This window comes from Macrotis lagotis, chromosome 3, assembly GCF_037893015.1.
Source record: "Macrotis lagotis isolate mMagLag1 chromosome 3, bilby.v1.9.chrom.fasta, whole genome shotgun sequence".
Lineage (NCBI taxonomy): Eukaryota > Metazoa > Chordata > Mammalia > Peramelemorphia > Peramelidae > Macrotis > Macrotis lagotis.
This window is the reverse complement of record NC_133660.1, coordinates 72,715,641-72,733,571: the sequence shown is the minus strand read 5'-3', so window position 1 is coordinate 72,733,571 and position 17,931 is coordinate 72,715,641. Positions and strand designations below refer to the sequence as shown.

At 35.8% G+C, this 17,931-nt stretch overlaps 1 protein-coding gene across 1 annotated transcript in view; it reads left to right on the top strand.

The window, feature by feature from the left end:
* Positions 1–17,931, top strand: part of TENM3 (teneurin transmembrane protein 3) — a 3,314,517-nt gene that overhangs the window by 2,987,485 nt on the left and 309,101 nt on the right. The window contains exon 13 of the mRNA XM_074231559.1: positions 5,499–5,708. Within this exon, the coding sequence (XP_074087660.1) occupies positions 5,499–5,708 (210 nt within the window). The remainder of the gene's footprint in view (positions 1–5,498; positions 5,709–17,931) is intronic.

The window sequence follows — 17,931 nt, the reverse complement described above, 5'->3', positions numbered from 1 at the left end:
CTGAAAGAATATTTTGGAGGTAGGGGTGGACATATTACAACAATATGAGACTCAAGTGACAATCTGGATTTGGTACAGCAAGCCAGTGTAGCGGAAGAGCTACTATGTTTCTATGTCATACTCAACTCAAACATAACCTTCTTTAAAAAACCTTTTTCTGTTCCTCCCCTCTCTTCCCCACCCCCCACTTACCCCCACCTCCCCCCATGCCTGTGCTTTGTCTATAAGTTTACCTTTCATCTACTCTGATGTGACTTCTATTTGACCATTTATGTATATATTGTCTTCTCCTTAGAATGTAAGCCCATGGAGGGCAAGGTCTGTTTGAATTTTTTGTCATTCCTAGTATTTAAGAGAGTTCCTATGACATAGTAAGCACTTAATAAATGCTTGCTGTTTGATTGATTGACATGACATAGGCAGAGCCAGGACTAGGAATAAATTGCTAGGTAGGCAGTTGCCTAGGACACATTGGATGTGGGAGGATGATTTGTCTTGGGAAAGCTGCCATGCTTTTTAATAGTAATATTTCTAAACGTATATATTTCAGTTCTAGAAGGTTCTGTTCTCTGTGATATGAAGAGATTTGTTTTGTAATGAGTCAAACTGTATGTACTACAGTAAACTTTCAGGTAAATGGAAGTCAGCACAGGTAGGGGAAGGACATAATGGTCATACTGTGCGGAGATCATCTACATTTTGAGGTCGGACTCTGCTTGTAGAGTGTTATGATCTGACTGGGAGTCAAAACAAACACACAAAAAAACACCATAAACAAAGAAAAAACAAGAGTAATTTAACATGTAGTCTGAAAGAAAAAGCAGGATCAGACAGCCCAAAGAATTACCAACAATGTGTTACTCATTTACAAGGAGGGAAGATACCATGTCATCACATTCCACAAAACTCTTCTGCTGCTACTTGTTCAAGGGAGCCTGTCACTAGAGGGTAAAATGACACTGTAAAATTTTCCATTTTAATACCTTGTTGTCAGGTTATGTTATGTTATGTTATGTTAATGCTGTGGGTGAAGTCCTTTCTAAATCTAAGAATGAGGCATTAATCTTACTTGGTTTTCAGACACAGTGCTCCATCTATGGGTGGGATGATGTTCCACTTAGTAATTCTCTCCCCACCCCCCCCAACTGTTCCATTTTAAAAAGGTTTTACATACTAACATCATGATTCTTCTTGAAAAGGAGCCTACATAAAGTTGTTTCTCTTTATTAGCAGCCTTTTTTATTAGTATTATTTGGAACACCAGCTGAGATAATTTAATCCTTATGGTGGTAGTAAGGTGGGTTTTTCCCCAGGTATAATTGTCTAGCTCTATAGTTAAGAACCAAAATGTCTTTCAAAATATATTACTGAGGATAACAAGCATTTTTTAAACATTCATATATATGAAAATTTATCATGCAATAGAATTAATTATAAACGTTTCCCATTGCTCAAATTAAGAGATTCTATTAATTATCAGTGGTCCCAATCCTGTAGATTCTTAACATTGCTTCTTTTCTGTACTTCTTTTTGAGGTACATAGCTACAGTACTGTTTCTGACAGTAGTCAGTGTTATATAAGGCTATCAATAAATTCTACGTATATGAAGAGATATAAATATACTCATATGCAAATAATATCTTAGATACAAATATTATAGAAACATAATCATTCAAATTTTCATACAAATCTTTGAAAAAAATTCTGTGCTCTTCATGTGAAATCATTTTCTATTTCTCTGAATGTCGTTCAAGACTAAATTCTAATATGTACTTTGTAAGACTATTCCAAGCCACAAGGTTGCCTTCCTTTTCTGAACTCCTGTAGGACTTACTGTATGTTGGTATCACTTTTATTGGCATTGCTCTAAAGGTGACTAATCAGGTAGTCAAACTTGTGGCCACAGCAATTCATGGAAACATCAAGATACTATATCTAAAAGGGTTGTGTCTAAGGGCCAAGGAATATTCTCAGTGGCGAAATCAAAAATATTTTCAAGTACTAAAATTATTTTACAATACTTTCATTAATGTATCCTTGTCCCAAATAGATTGCACTTCCTTGAGAGTCATGGATATATATCATATGCTGTCTTGGAATAAGTTCAATATAAAGGAGTTATATAGTAAAGCTATGTCCAACAGAAATTCTTAGAAAACAACTCAGTACTGTGTTGTATGAATAGGTGAGAAAAAAAGCAGGCATAGCTGTAGTTTAGGAGGAACCTCAGAGACCATCTAAACCTATAGTCTATGATTTAAAAAAAATAGTTGTATCACAATATAATTGGTGTACCTTGCAATCCTCCATATTTTATTGTGCAGTGCATACCCTGAAGTTAGGAAGACACATATTCAAATTTGGACATAGACACAGACTAATTATATGGCACAAACAAGTCATTTAATCACTTACTGCCTCATTTTCCTCATTTGTAAAATGTGAATAATGATAGCACCTACCTTCTGAGGTTGTTATGAAGATAAAATTAAATATTTGAAAAGTACTTTGCAAACTTTAAAACTCTATATAAATGTTATTATTATTATTTAAAAAGTATTCTGAGAAGGGGCTTTTCTAAATAGGCTTTTCTAAACTGCAAAAAGTGATGAGTGGTACAAAAAATGGATAAGTGTCCCTGCTCTTTTATAAATTTTTCATTTTACAAATGAGGAAACTGAAGGTCAAATAAATTGAGTGGTTTACATAAGGTATTAGAATAGCATTTGAATTTAGGTTTTCTGACTCCAAAGTCCTTACTTTTTCAATAGAACCACATTGTCTTTTAGGTTTTAACAATTTTATAGGATTGGATGACATGAAATTAGAATATAGTAAATGCAGAAGAGCAGCAACATGTTATGAAATTATTTCTGAGAGGGATCAGCGAAGGTTTCACAGAGAAAGTAATTGAAGAATGAAAATGATGATAAGAAGTAGAAATGGGGAAGATCATTTCCACATCCCCTATAGGGAATACTTGGGCAAAATGGGAAAATGTAGGGTAACTTGGGATGGGTTTTAGGAAGTAATGAATAATATAATTTGAGCAGGTGGATTATGTAAGAAAAATCTGGAAAGGTCACTTGGAAACATTTGGTAGAGAGCTGTTAAAGACCTTTGAGCTTTTTTGAGCAGTTAGTGTTGAGAAATGTTACTTTTTGTTAAGTGAGTGATATCATCAAACAAATTTGTAAATTAGAAAAGTGATATTGGTAACAATGTAAAGGTAGGGTAGATTGGAAGGAAAAGAAAGTAAAAGCAAAGACCTGTTAGGTGTGGATTTCAATGATCTAGAGAAAAAAATAATGAGAATCTGAAAAGTAAGAGTGTTGACAATAAGAATAGAGGGGAGGGAATGGGGAGAGATATCTTGAACACACAACTTGGTTTTGGATTGAATCTGTGTGGCAAACAACTACATAACCTGATGTGGGGTTAAATGTAAATGTCTCCCATTATGTGTTCTGAGAAACTGTGCATTTTCATTATTTCATAATCCATAGAGTCTTGGGAACTACACATTTCTTCTACTTAGGTATATGTCCAAACTATTATTCATAAAATTTATTTGTTTATATATAGCTTTTAGGAGGAAGTTCAAGATGACTGAAATTTTGAACATGGAGAATAAACTTAGGGAATACTATTAATAAAATACAAAAATACCACATTCAGTGTAGGTGAAAAGATGATGAATTCAATTTTGAACATATTGAGGTGCCAGTACCTCCAGGTGTAAATGTTCAAAAGGCAATTGGAAATTTAAGGCTGGGAATCTGTAATCTATTCAATTTGACTCTGCAAACATTTACCATATATATTATATGTGTGTATTTGGAAATAATTTATATAGAAGTAATAATTAAAATCTTAGGAGTGGATAATTGAATAGTGAGAGAAGACTAAGATTCAAATCCAAAGAAAATCTGTTTTAAATTTAAAGAACTGGGAAAAAAAGCTAATGAAGGATACCGAGAAAAAGAAATGAGAAAGAGAGAAGTAAATTCATCCAAATATGGTATCATGGAAGTTAGGACAGTTGATTCCCAGGGAGAGAGAAGTATTAAGAGTATTATGGTTCAGGAACATTAAGGTTTTTGTTTCTGAAAAAGGTAACTAATATTGGAAATTGAGATGGCTTTTATGATCTTTGAGAGGTCATTTTTTTATAGAATGCTAGGGTTACAAGCTCCTTTACAAAGAGTTAAGGAAAAAGTAGGTAATAATTTAGTGAAACTGGGGAGTGTAGATTTGATTCAACATTCATAGCAAGGAAAGGGATGATGAGGAAAGAAATGGAAATCTGAGTCCACTGAAAAGTTGAAGGAAGAATGTTTGTGTCAAAAAAAGAAAATTCGTACATGTTTGCAGGCAGGGAGAAAGACCCTGCAAAGGTTGAAGATAGAAGAAAGAGAATGTAGTAAAAAATGCAGAATATGTAACATTAAAGTTTTTAAAAGATGTAAGAATAATTAAGATTAATTGATTCTGGAATACTGCATTAGGAAAAATGAATGGAGGTTTTGGGAAAGCAAATTTAGGCTCTATTTAAGGCAAAACCTCTTAACAGAATTGTTCAAAAGTGAAAGGGTCTCTGGAGGAATGGAGGAGGGTTTGGGGTTTTTTTTGTTTTGTTTTTCTAGGCAGTGAGGTTAAGTGACTTGCCCAAGGCCACACAGCTAGGTAATTATTAAGTGTTTGAGGCTGGATTTGAACTCAGGTCCTCCTGACTCCAGGGCCAGTGCTCTAGCTACTACACCATCTAGCTGACCCGGGGGGGGAGGTTTTTAAGAGAAGGCAGGATGAACATGTGTCAGTAAGGTTCTAGAGAGAATCCTGCAAATATAGATAGAACTCCAAGAACAGGATCTTTGAGTTTACATCTGATTTCAAAAGTCTGTGATACTGATTTTCTTTTTAAACTTTTGATGCTAGTGACCTCTGCTGAATCAATTTAGAGTACCAAATTTCTCTGCATTGGGAACATGTATGTTTCACAAAATAAATGTCTTCCCAGTTATTTCTTAGTTGGGCTTACCTGATTAATTCTTATGAGCAGACAGGGATCTTGACCTATGGCTACTCGCATCTGCTTATTTGTTCAGTAACACAATGAATTATAGTAAAGCAGAGGAATCATGCAGGTGTATGTATGTTTGCTTTGCAAACATTTCTGCCTGCTTAGTCCAGAACAAACTGTGAGTTCTTAATTTTAGACACTGCAGAGTTATCCATTGTAGAAAATTAGAGTACAGTGTAACAGGTTTAAATCCTGAAGGAGTCATGTCAAATTTCTGCTTATAATTACTTTGTCTTATCATACTTTAAAACTGTTTATGGAATCCTTTATTTGGTATTATCAATTTAAATAGATTATATTATTGTTCTTTTCTTTAAATCAGTTTCTTCATAATAAAATAGTGAGGACTTGATCGGTCCCTTGTACATTATTTTGATCCATATTTGAAATTGTTTTTTTTTTATTTTTTCCTAGGTCCTCCCATGCCATCCTCCTCATCTAGTCCATCAGTTATTGAGCATACACATTCCCCTCCTCCATCACCCAATCTCCATGACAACCAGAGGTGGTTGCTAAGTACTAGTGCCATCCAGCCAGTTCAGGACTCTGACACTGATGATGAGTACATTGCCAGCTCTTTTCTAGTGCAGACCGGTACGGTTTCAGTTTGTGCCCCATGCGATGGTAAGATGATACCTTGTCCATAGTTTGGCTAAATTCTTTATGTTCTGCAAAAAAGCAAGCAAAATTTTAAAATAACACTTTAGTTCTTTTTCCTCTCATTACTCATGGATATTTAATAATTATAAATCTTACAGGAATGACAGTAGTAATGAGTATTTTGCAATATTTTCTGTGGGAGTGGGTTTTGGAATCTATTTGTCTCTACTTCCTTTAATCTGAATAGGATGAAAGGAAGAGGCCTCAATACACCAACCAGTCAAAATTTTCTGTAATCCAAACAAGGTTCTTCATTCTTTATCTGAAAATGAGCAAGATAATTCCCTATTGTCAAGGACTACAGTAAGCATCAATATTGTAGGATCATCAGTAAGTAGCAATACTTATCATCATCATAGGTTTAGAGATGGATTAGAACTTAGAAATCATCCAGTCCAGTCCCCCTCACTATAAACATGAGGAACTGAGGTTCACAGTGGTTGTTGAATATTTGTTGGTTTGTTGGTTTGACTTTACTGTCTTCTATGACTCAAGAACTCTGCCCAAACCTCAGCTTTCTGCATTCCTAACTTAAAGTGTTGCTATTGGGGGAGAGACAAAAATGGCAGAAATCTTGTCTGTGCTTCAGGCAACATTTCTGGGGGGTGATGAAATTCACTTTCTATGAAACAAGGGTAGTTAAAAGTACCACCTCTAGTAGTCTGCCAACCTCTAGTTTATAATCACACAACTGAAAAAAAAACAACTTGTTCCTTGATAATCTTATTGTGAAAATCTATACACATTTTCTTCAGTCATTTTTCAGTTATGACTAGTCAGTCATGACCCCATTTGAGGTTTTCTTGGCAGAGATTGGCCATTTCCTTCTCCAATTCGGTTAGTGAGGAAACTGAGACAATCAAGGTTAAAGAGACTTGCCCAGAGTCATACAGGTACTCAGGATCTGAGACCAGATTTGAAATTAGAAAGATGAGTCTTCCTGATTCCAGGCCCAGCATTCTTTCTACACACCACCAAATTACCCCTCTGTATAGACTGCATTGCAATCTGAAAACTTTCAGCCCCCAATTAGTCATCCAGTGTCTATTCATAGGCTTCATTGGCAGTTGGGCAACCTGTCATTTCCATGACATGACAACTCTCATTAACATTTACAAAAGGCAAGCCAGAAATTACATTTATTTGGTTTCTCATCTTTTGCAGCATAGAGACAACCTACCTACAGGATGGGTACAGTAATTTCTTTTTGATTAGTAAGAGAGCGTGCTACACTATGAATAAATATAGAGAAGGGGTGGGGGGAAAGCCTGTCTAGGTCTTAGTTATAATATGATAAGTCAGATTTTGATATTCTTGATTCCTTCTGTTTTTTATTTTGTTTTCTTATGTTATTTTTAAATAACATTTCTGATATTCTAAATATAACCTGGAATATGTTTATTTCAAACTGTTAAGCATTTTTAAAGAACATGTTAGGCTTAAAGGGAGTTTGGATCTGAAAATCTTGGTTTAAAATAAAGCATTTCATTTTAATTCTCTTGCAATAAAAGAGGGGCAATAGTTGCTGCCCTTCAAGGGTGAGTTTTATAATATCTTTAAAATCCCTCTGGATAAGGTAGAGATTGTTTTGTTTGAGTTTTCCAGACCATCAGGTGGGATTTCAGTACTCTTTTAGCTCTCATCTTTTAGTGGGTTTTTTTTGGATTTAGGAATATGTGTTAGGTGAATTCTTGTAGAGAATTGGAAGGTGAGTGTTAGTCCCATCAGAGCCTCAGAATCACAGAAGTGGCAAGCACATTGTTTGAACTTCTCTTCAGATTTCATCTGCTCCTGAAGTTGACTACTGAAGTTGAATTTCCCTTCCCTTTGAATTCTTTTCAAAACTATTTTCTTTGTTTCCCCTTAGAAAGATCTTGTTTTAAGAGAACATAAAGAATAATAAGATACTGGCAGCATGTAGTTGGGTTTGACTAAGAGACACTTGGCTTCTTGTGGGTAGGGATTGTTTCATTCTTTGTACCTCTCTACTCCTGGTCTAATGCTTGGCAAATTGCAAGGGCTTAATAAATGTTTATTGATTGATTAGTCCAGAAGGAAAGCTTGAAATGTAGATAGTAGATATGGAAGCTTTTTTAGCAAGAACATAGTTATCAGCCTTTTATTTTAATTAACCTTTAGAGAAAAAAATCTAGGCAAAGCAAATGCCCTGTTTGAATTTTTTAAATTTTTTGTTTTATTTGTATAGTGGCAATTTTAAATTCAGTTGTCTCCCCCCAATTAAAGGCAACTCTATTTTCAAATTCTACTTGGATATTATGTAAGTATTTCAAGATGCCAACAGAAATATTTTTCTTGTTCAACACCTTGGTATTTGACAAAGAACAGATCAGATAAAAACTTAATATACAAATATATATAATATTGCATATATATGTACATATATAGTATTGTATAATATATAATATATATTATTTGTATAATATACAAAATTTAAAGAAAATAAAGCAGTAGATACTGTCAAATCATCGATTATTGAAGAGCTAACAATCTCCTATGAAACTAACAAATGTATATAGAGTACCTAGATTTTGAACTTGCATGATTTAAAGTGGACCTTGATAGAACAAATAAAATGGTATGTGAACACATTGTAGAGCTACTTATTGTAGGATCATTTATTTTTCTTTTGAAATGAAAGTTGAGCTTTTTGCCATATTTTCCATGAAACCTGTGATTATTACAACTCTTGCTGCTCCCCTGATTTTCTTCCCTCACCCATCAACCTGTATCCTCTTTATGAAACTATAACTCCTCCAGGAATGAGATTGAATTTTTGTCTTTATATCTTCAATGCCCAGGACTTTGCCTGTCTCATAACAGGCGCTTAATGAATGTTGAATTGAAATGTTTTAATTTGATTGGGCAATTTGAACCTTAAAGCCCTTTGCCTTAGAGCTGTTTTTCATCACCTAACTTTAATACTCTTACCAAATACATTCTATTCTAGGTGTTCCTGAATTTGAGGACATTCCCTATATCTTCCACTCTTCCTTTCTTGGTGGTATACACAGCCTTCAAAAATAATCTTCTCTGTTCCAGTAAATTCATAAGCTAGCATATGTAGTTGATGATGCTTCCAGTAAAATATCCTAGAGGTGTCTAAGTTCTGATTTTTTGTAAACGAGTGAGCCATTAAATAGGGAAGCATGTTGCAAGTTACATGAATCACTGTTGTTCTGCTCATCTTTTCTCAGAGATCTGCTAAGTGATGGATGATAAATGGGATATTTTCCTGCAGCCTCAGGGGTGATCTCTACCAAAGACTTTTATAAATCTGTTCAAACAGGAATGTATTTTGAATTGCTTGAGTAGAAAGACTAGGGAGAAATACAGAGGAGAAACACAGGTGTTCTTGGTGGAAGGATAAATGGCAAACACGGATGTGAAAAATAAGTAATAAAACCATCAAAGAAAGTTTAAAAAGGGGAGTGCTTCTCCACTTCATGGCTGATAAATTTAACTTTAAATTTCAGTTAATTCCTCATAATTTTAAAGGTTATTTCAAAAGTCCAGTTTGTTTTTTAAAATAGCTTTTTCTCCTTTCCTTTGTTTTGTTTCTTATCTCTTTGCTTCTTCCTCCCTTCTCTTTTTCTCTGGCCCATCAAGGTTCACATAGATACTGGTTGAATTGATGTAAGGAGTTTCCTGATTTTCTCTCTCCTTTCTTACTCTCATCCCCCAGCAGACTTCAAGGGAAGAACTAAACCCTGAAGAATGGAACCCATGATGGTATAGAAGAGAGGATAATTAACATGTTCCTATCTTTGCCAGAATGCCTGTATCTTCCTCATTCCTCACAGACTGACAGTACTGTTTAGAGTTGAGAAAGACTTGCAGACCTTCTAACAAAAAAAATAGATCTAAAGATATTGTTGTTAATAGGAAATCTGAGTCCCTGTAGCTGAAGAGTCCTCAATTTCCCATTTCTTTCATATGGAACATCTCTTAACTGAAAACTTAAGAGAGGGATTCTCACTCGATACTTAAAATAATGTATTCAGATACCAATTTGGTATTTGCTTTTCCCCCCCCCAATGGAATGAGGAGACCTTGGAGAAATCATCAGCCAGCCCTAAGAATAAGCTATATGGTATAAAATATTCATAAACATTAATTAATAACATGATATTAGGGCAGCATGTAAATCATGGCATACAAAATTAAAAGTGGCTTTCTATTTTAACTATCAAATTCAGCATTCCTCTCTAGAATGACAGAAAGAAAAAAAAAGATGGAAAGAAAAACAAGGATCTTCCAATAGGAAATAATCCAGTAATAGATAAAATATTGAATTTAAGGTCAAAAAGATCTGGGTTCAAAGTTCACCTAAAGTATGCATTGAGTGACTTTTGGCAAATAACTTAATCTCTAGATGCCTTAGGCAGATCCTTGGGGTTTAGCTAGTAAAGTACTAATGGGTTACCTGGTACAAAGGAAAAAGTGCTGCCTCTAATGCTAGAGAATATGGGTGCAGACCCTGTCTCTTACATATGATGTATGCAGCTTCAGATAAGTTACTTAAAAGACAAAACTTATTTAATGCCTAATGTGCTAATTCTATGCCAAGTAAGGACTTTCTAGTTTTTATGTCCTTTAATCCTCACAATTTAAGGAGGATTATTATTATTAGGTATATTATACCCAATTTACAGTTGAGGAAACTGAAACAGACTGAAGTTAAGTGACTTGCCCACAGTCACATAGCTGGTAAAATAGTATGTCTGAGGCCAAATTTGAATTCATGTTCTTGTTCCCAAGCTGGATTTTAGTTTTCTTATCTGTAAAATGAAAGGACGTTGTACTAGTTGGCTTTTAAGCTGTCTTTCAGTTATGATCATACAATGCCATGGATGATAAGCAGCTTTACTGGATGGGTGGTCATCTTTGTTAGTGGAGAAAATTCCCAAGTTCACCAGTTCTTTGCATAGTTCAGTGACCTAATTCTGCCAAGCAATTTTAGAATCACATTGTTTGTGATTCTAACCAACTTGCTGGAGCAGCAGCAGTAGCTCAGACTATATTTTGAAGTTTGAAAGCATTCATAGTACAAGTGAAACTGTAACCACATCCCTAGCATTACCAGTTTTTGAACTCTTGCTAGTACCTCACCAAGGAAGCCAGATTTAAGTTGGCTCCTTCCTCTAAAATGGACTGCATGTAGTTACAGCTAAGCTGCTAAAGGTCTTCTGTCCACCACAAATTCCAGGAACAAATGCCCAAGGATGCCCTTTGTTGTCTTCCCTTAAGTGGTACATTCTACTTATCTGACCAGCAGTCATCTGGTGATAGGTGATTGTTTTATGGTCTGCTGCTTGATCTGCAGTCACTGCTCCTCTCTAGGTTTGATGGTACCCCGCCCCTGCCCAGGTTCATTTTTATTCTTCATATTTCTAACTTTTTTAGCAAGTCTGCTTTGAAACCATCTTATAAAATCACATAGGGTCACTTAGTTCAGCATATCCAGAATCTTCACCCCTTTGTTTACTAGGCCTAACCATTATCATTTAAAAAGTTCGCCTACTCCCTGACTTGGCACTGATTTTTTTTGTCCTCAAGTACCTGGGATGAAGGAGGTGGTTATGGGAACAGACAACATATCCAAGTTGAACACAGCTAATGGCCTCAGAGTACACCTCAATGGAGATGATTAGTTAATTCCCTATCATCTGATTCAGGGATCTCAAAAGTGAATCAAGGAGGAGTTGAACATTAGAGAAATAGGTGGATGACCTCAACAGCTAGCATTCAACCCATAGATTATTCCTGCTACCACTAAGGGAAAGCTGGCTACATTATACCTTGACTTCTTTTTTTCCATTCAATCTACTCTTTGAGTTAATTTAGACTGAATTTCTTATTTCAGTGGTTATTTCTTATCCGTTAGGTATTTTATTCATAGGTAAGTCCTCATCCTTTTCAATTGTTATCTATATAGTTCTAAAAATTTCAGGTTCTGAGGCTAGAAGATTCCCTTATATCATCTATTGCAATATCAGAATGTTTCAATTTTACATACATAAATAATTCTAGAGAAAATTCTATTCCATGCCCTAACAATCCTTCCTCTGATTCTTTTACTATTAGAAAATTCATGGGGTATAGATACCAATATAGTATTCAGGCAGCTAATTAGCATGGTGTATAGAAAGGCATTGACCTGGATTCAGGAAGACTAGAATTAAAATCCAGCTTCACTCCCTTCAGTATGTCACCCTGGATAAGTCACTTCAATGCTGGCTGCCTTAGTTTCCTCAGCTGTAAAGTAGGGATACATTGCTTTCTAGGGTACAGGTCAAACTAGATAATAATTACCAAGTGTCTAGCATAGTGGCAGACACTTATCAGGACTTAAATTCTAGTTTCATTCTAGCTAAGATGACCTCCTTTTCTGGTCATAAGTTCCTTTGATGGTATGTTTTCTGATTTTTTAAATAATCAAATAATTGAAAATTATAATTTATTATTTTAATTTTTAAAATATACTTTAATACTGATCTAATGTTTTTATAGGATTACAATGACCTGTAAAATTCTCCCATTCATTTATGTTAATAATTATCAACTATTTTCCACTATTTTCTAATTATGATTAGATTCCCCTCTACCCCCAGTACTAGTTATAGTAATGGACTTAGTCAGTGTAATTGGTCCAACTATAAAGATAAGGGAAACAGAAAATATCCAAGTATATAAAATACCTTAGGATAACAGCACTGGCAGATGAAACCCTATAGGTCAGACTCTGGGTAATTTAATTACTTCTCTGTTAAATAAGTATGCCTTAGACACCATCATGAAAGTAATTGAAGGATATCATTATAGCATGAGTTTCACTATAACATCAATCCATTGCCTTATAGCAAAATTCCAGGGTAATTAACTTTATCCCAGGAGAATTTTATTTGAACTCCCCCCCCCTCGCCATTTACAGCCTTTTTCTTTGCAATTTCACTAAAAGCCCAGGGAAAAAAATCATTTTATATCAGTCCCTCCTAGGAAGGGGAGATGATACAATTACCCACATGGCTTAGATGACAAACTATTTCATCACACCAGAAGTTGATTCCCTGTACATGCGAATAATATGATATTTCCTCAATTAGATGATTGGGAAAAGAAGAATTCTTAAACATACTAGAAGTTACAAAAATAGATGTCAAAAACAATTTTCAGTACAAAGCTTCAGAAGCTAAGGACTTCTTAACCTGTGAAGGGTTAGAATAGTTTTTATCAACTATTTTGTTCTCCAAAGTGAAAAAAAGACTTGAATATCCCATTGCACCTGTCATCTTATCAATATGAGTAATCCTTCAGTAATGAAGGTCACAGCTTTTCCATATCTATGTGACTTCTAGCCTGTGTGATTCTTGTCCATTTCTCTACCTAGAAATTTGCCACAGTGAGATCTTACGCATTGTGCTGGGACACTTAATAACTGTATTACCTTGGACTTGTCCTTTAGCTTCTGTCTGGTCTGATTTCCTTAACAATAAAGTGAGGATAATAATAGTATCTTTATCATAGAGTTTTTGTGAGGATTAAATGAGGAAATATCTGAAAAGCATTTAGCACAGTTCCTGTTCCTCTATTCTTTCCCCTTTTCTTCACATTCTCTTGACATTGTCCAAATTCTTAAGAAGCATGGGTCCATCAGGTATGTCTTGTTTTTGCTTTGTGGCAATTCATCTTTTCTCCTCCCATTTATTTCTTTGGTAAAAGAGGAAAACCAAATAAAGAGCACAGGACAAATTCAAAACTAAGCTGATAAAATATTTTCCCTACTTAGGATCATAGATTTAGAGCTGGCAAAGGCCTTTAAAGTCATTTCATTCCACCTCCTCATTTTATAGAGATAAAAGATTTGATGGCTTATGCAAACCAAAAAAAAAAAAAAAGACAAACTTTGAGTTCTGTGGGCTTACATTGTTAGGAGGAAATAATCTGTACACAGAGAAATAAATACAGCTTTATGCAAAATGAATGCTGCCTTACCTTTTTTTCTCCAGGATATGAAATTTTTCTCATTTTCTAGAATTCCTACATTCTCCAATTACAGTTCTTTCAAAATTATGGAGAATTCCTTTTCAGGAGATGGACTACTAGGTGCCTTAGTGGATAGACAGCTGGGCCTGGATCAGAAAGACCTGAGTGTCTGTGTGACCCTGGACAAGTCACTTAACCCCTATTTGCCTCAGTTTCCTCATCTGTAAAATGAACAAAAGAAGAAAATGACAAACTACTCCAGTAACTTTGCCAAGAAACCTCCAAATGGGATCATAAAGCATCATACATGACTGAAATGACCGAACAACAAATTTATCAGTAGACAACAAAACAAATTTATTTAGAACAATTAGTTTTTGGCTTAATATCTTCTCAGCTATCTTGGCTTTATTTTGCTGGGAGAAAACACTAAGAATGAGAGGAATCAGGAGATAGCGCTTGAGTTGAGACTTCCAAAATGCTGAGGTGAGCAAAGGTCAGGATAGTTTTTGAGGAGCCAGTTCAGAGACATAGAAAAGAAATGCAAATCATGTATGGAAAACAGCAAGTGGTCTGATCTGATGGAATACAAAGTGCATGAGATAGTGTAATATGTAATGACCCTGGAAAAATAGGTTGGAGTCAAATTTCTTAGGGGTATAAATGTTCTCGAAGAATTTGCACTTAGTCCTAGAAGCAATAAGAACTTCTTGAACAGAGGAATGATATGATGTGGTCTTACCACTGTATTCTCTGAATCGTCAGTTTGTTTTATATTAAGTCTTCATGAAGACAAAAACTGGAAGCAGAAGGAATAATTAGGAGGCTGCTGTAATATTCCAGGAAGAAATAATGAGAACTTGAGTTAGAGTGACTGTGTGGTATGAGGGAGGGCCTGTACTTCCCCCTTGTAGATTGGGAGCTACCTGAAGGCAAATAAATTACCTACCTCCTCTAGAGCTTAGCTCATGGTAAGCATTTAATAATTTTTTTAAAATATGACATAATGAATTCTATGATCACATGAGTCCCATGGGTTAAATAGTAAAAAAATTTTATAAATCAAAAAGAATTATACAAATGTAAGTTGTTATTATACAAATTTCTGTCCAGTCACATCTTTTCCAAGCCTGTGATTTTGTCATTGCTTCTTTTTAGCCCAAATGTAGAATTTGAGTAAATTATGAATTATTAGATAAGTTGATTATTCTAATAGGGGAAGATCTCTTTGGACCCCGATGCTGTTATCTAGTCAATTAATAAATTGTCTCTCCTAGCTTTCTGCCACTTGCTCCTTTGACTTTCCATCAGAATTATAGCAATCTCTTCATAAAAGTCATTGATAAAAATACAGAACAGGATAAGACCTAGAATTGAGCACAGCACACCTGAATATTGAACTAGGTAAAAATATACTTAACTCTACTACCATGCCTTTATTTCTCCATTCTGTCTATAAGATTAACATGAGTGACTAGTTACCAGTCTAATAATTCTTGACATAGGAAATAAAATTAATCTAGCATGACCTGGGTATGATAGATCCATGGAAATTACTGTTGTTTTTGTTTGGTTATTCAGTTTTGTCCAGATCTTTATAATCCTATGCACCAGAGCATGCCAGTGTTACTAGTCCATAGGATTTCTTGGCAAAGATACTGGAGTGGTTTGATGTATCCTAATCCAGTGGATAAAGGAAAACAGAGATTAAATGACTGGTCTAGAGTCACACAGCTAGTAAGTGAGGTCAAATTTGAATTCAGATTTTCCTGAATCCAGGTCCAGCACTCTATCCACTGAGTAACCAAGATGCCTCATGGGAACTCCCAGGGCATACTAATTTCCTTTCTAAATGTATTCTATTCTACACTTCTCTTGGACCCAGAGTCTGACCTATAGGGTTTCATCTGCCAGTGCTGTTATCCTCCCCTCTCCTCCCCTCTCCTCTCCTCCCCTCTCCTCTCCTCTCCTCTCCTCTCCTCTCCTCCCCTCTCCTCTCCTCTCCTCTCCTCTCCTCCCCTCTCCTCTCCTCCCCTCTCCTCTCCTCCCCTCCCCTCCCCTCCCCTCCCCTCCCCTCCCCTCCCCTCCCCTCTCCCTCCCTCTCTCTCTCTCTCTCTCTCTCTCTCTCTGTCTCTCTGTCTGGAATTCATCTTCTCTGCCTTTTCTCCCTTTTTTAAAAAATTAGAATGATGTTTGACATGTTTCTTATTCTCCATTATGCATTATTCCCTCACTGACCAGTTCCAGTCCTTTGAGAATCATGTAAAGTTATTTTTCAGTGACCGAGAAACATGAACTTACTGTCTTGGTTTTAATTTTATCCTTGTTCTAGTCTTGTTCTAGTTCTTTTCTAGTTTTTTCATTCTAAAGATCATTTGCCTTGATCAATAAGATGGAAACAAATAGGAATCAGTAGTCCTGCTTTTTCTCTGTCCCCTTCACTTCAAACAATAGACTTTTTTCTTCTTTTCATACTTCTTACCCAAAAATAATTTGAAAATCCTTCAACAATTGGGGGCAGCTAGGGAAGTCATTTAACCCTATTGCCTTGCAAAAAAAAATCCCCTCACAATTACTATACTTAAACTTTCTTAGCAGTAGTCTTATAAGTTCAAGCTACTTTGAACATGTTGCCTTATTTTCATATTTTTATGTTTTTTTCAAAATCTGAGACAATAGGAGAGTACCCTATGCAGCCTCATCTGTTTCTATAGAGAACTTACTCCTTTTCTTCTTTATCAGTCTCATCAGCTTTATAATTTTATTAAAATCTCATGTGTTTCCTGATTTGATTTTTATTGGATCTCAGGTTATGAGATTATCAGCAAATGAAATGAACAGCTAAAAAAGGAAGCTGTCTAACATATTAGTTTTCATAATCTAACACTTTTTCCTCTCTTGCAATCTCATAAACTCAGCTCTCCCTAGAAGATGCTACTTTCCAAGCCACTCTCTCTAGTACTGGGTGTACTTCACTCATATCCCTGTATACACTGGACAAGAAAGGCAAACTTCTTACTCCTCCTAGCGATTTACAATCCCTCCCCCTATTATCAGCAACCTTTGCTCCTTTCAAGTTCATTTCATTCTGTTGTATCATGTTGCATCATCCTATCCAAATCTTTCTGACTGTTATCTACCACATCCTAGGCCACTTTCCCTTCTTTCTAAAGGGAAATAGCATTTCTTTTTACCATAGTCCTTACCTTTATCGTGGGGAATTTCAATTTACATATTAGTGTTCCTTCAAATAACTTTACTTCTGACTCAACTCTCAAAATCTGTATCTTCACTCCAACACAGAGATGTTCATACTCTTGACCATCTTTACTTTGGTTGTTTTAGGACCATTCTTCATGCCTGAAATTCCTCTTCCTGAGATAATCATCCTTACATTAACATCCTTACATCTCTGGCTATACTTCTAACTCTAGCTAAATTCATTCTCCATTATCATTACAACCTTCAGTCACTTTTTCCTCTGTACTTTCCCAAGTCATCATCCTTGCTCTGGTTTCTCATTCCTTCCTTCAAATCTTTAACCTATACTTAAGCAGGAGAATTTAGACTATTATCTTTCCTTGAGACCCTTGCACCCAACCCCTTATCCTATTATTTTTCAAACATTCCCATGTCTAATCTTAGATTATCTCCATACTTGTCTGCTTTACTCCCATTTATTTGTGTTGCTGAATGTCAATAGAAGACCCATACTATTGGGGTCTTCTACAAATTTATGATACATATTCTCAATTAAGTCCTCATAGCTGCCCATTACTCTAACTCATCCTAAGTTGATTCTTTTTTATTATCCCTTTGCATTCAGAATTTTCAAACTGTATCATCTTACCCTTCCCTCTCAGGAAAAGACTTTGTCTCAGACTTTATTAAAAACTGAATTCATCATCAGGACCTCACTCAGTCTCTCTGTCTCTCCCTCTCTCTGTCCTCCTCTCCTCTCCTCTCCTCTCCTCTCCTCTCCTCTCCTCTCCTCTCCTCTCCTCTCCTCTCCTCTCCTCTCCTCTCCTCTCCTCTCCTCTCCTCTCCTCTCCTCTCCTCTCCTCTCCTCTCCTCTCCTCTCCTCTCCTCTCCTCTCCTCTCCTCTCCTCTCCTCTCCTCTCCTCTCCTCTCCTCTCCTCTCCTCTCCTCTCCTCTCCTCTCCTCTCCTCTCCTCTCCTCCCCT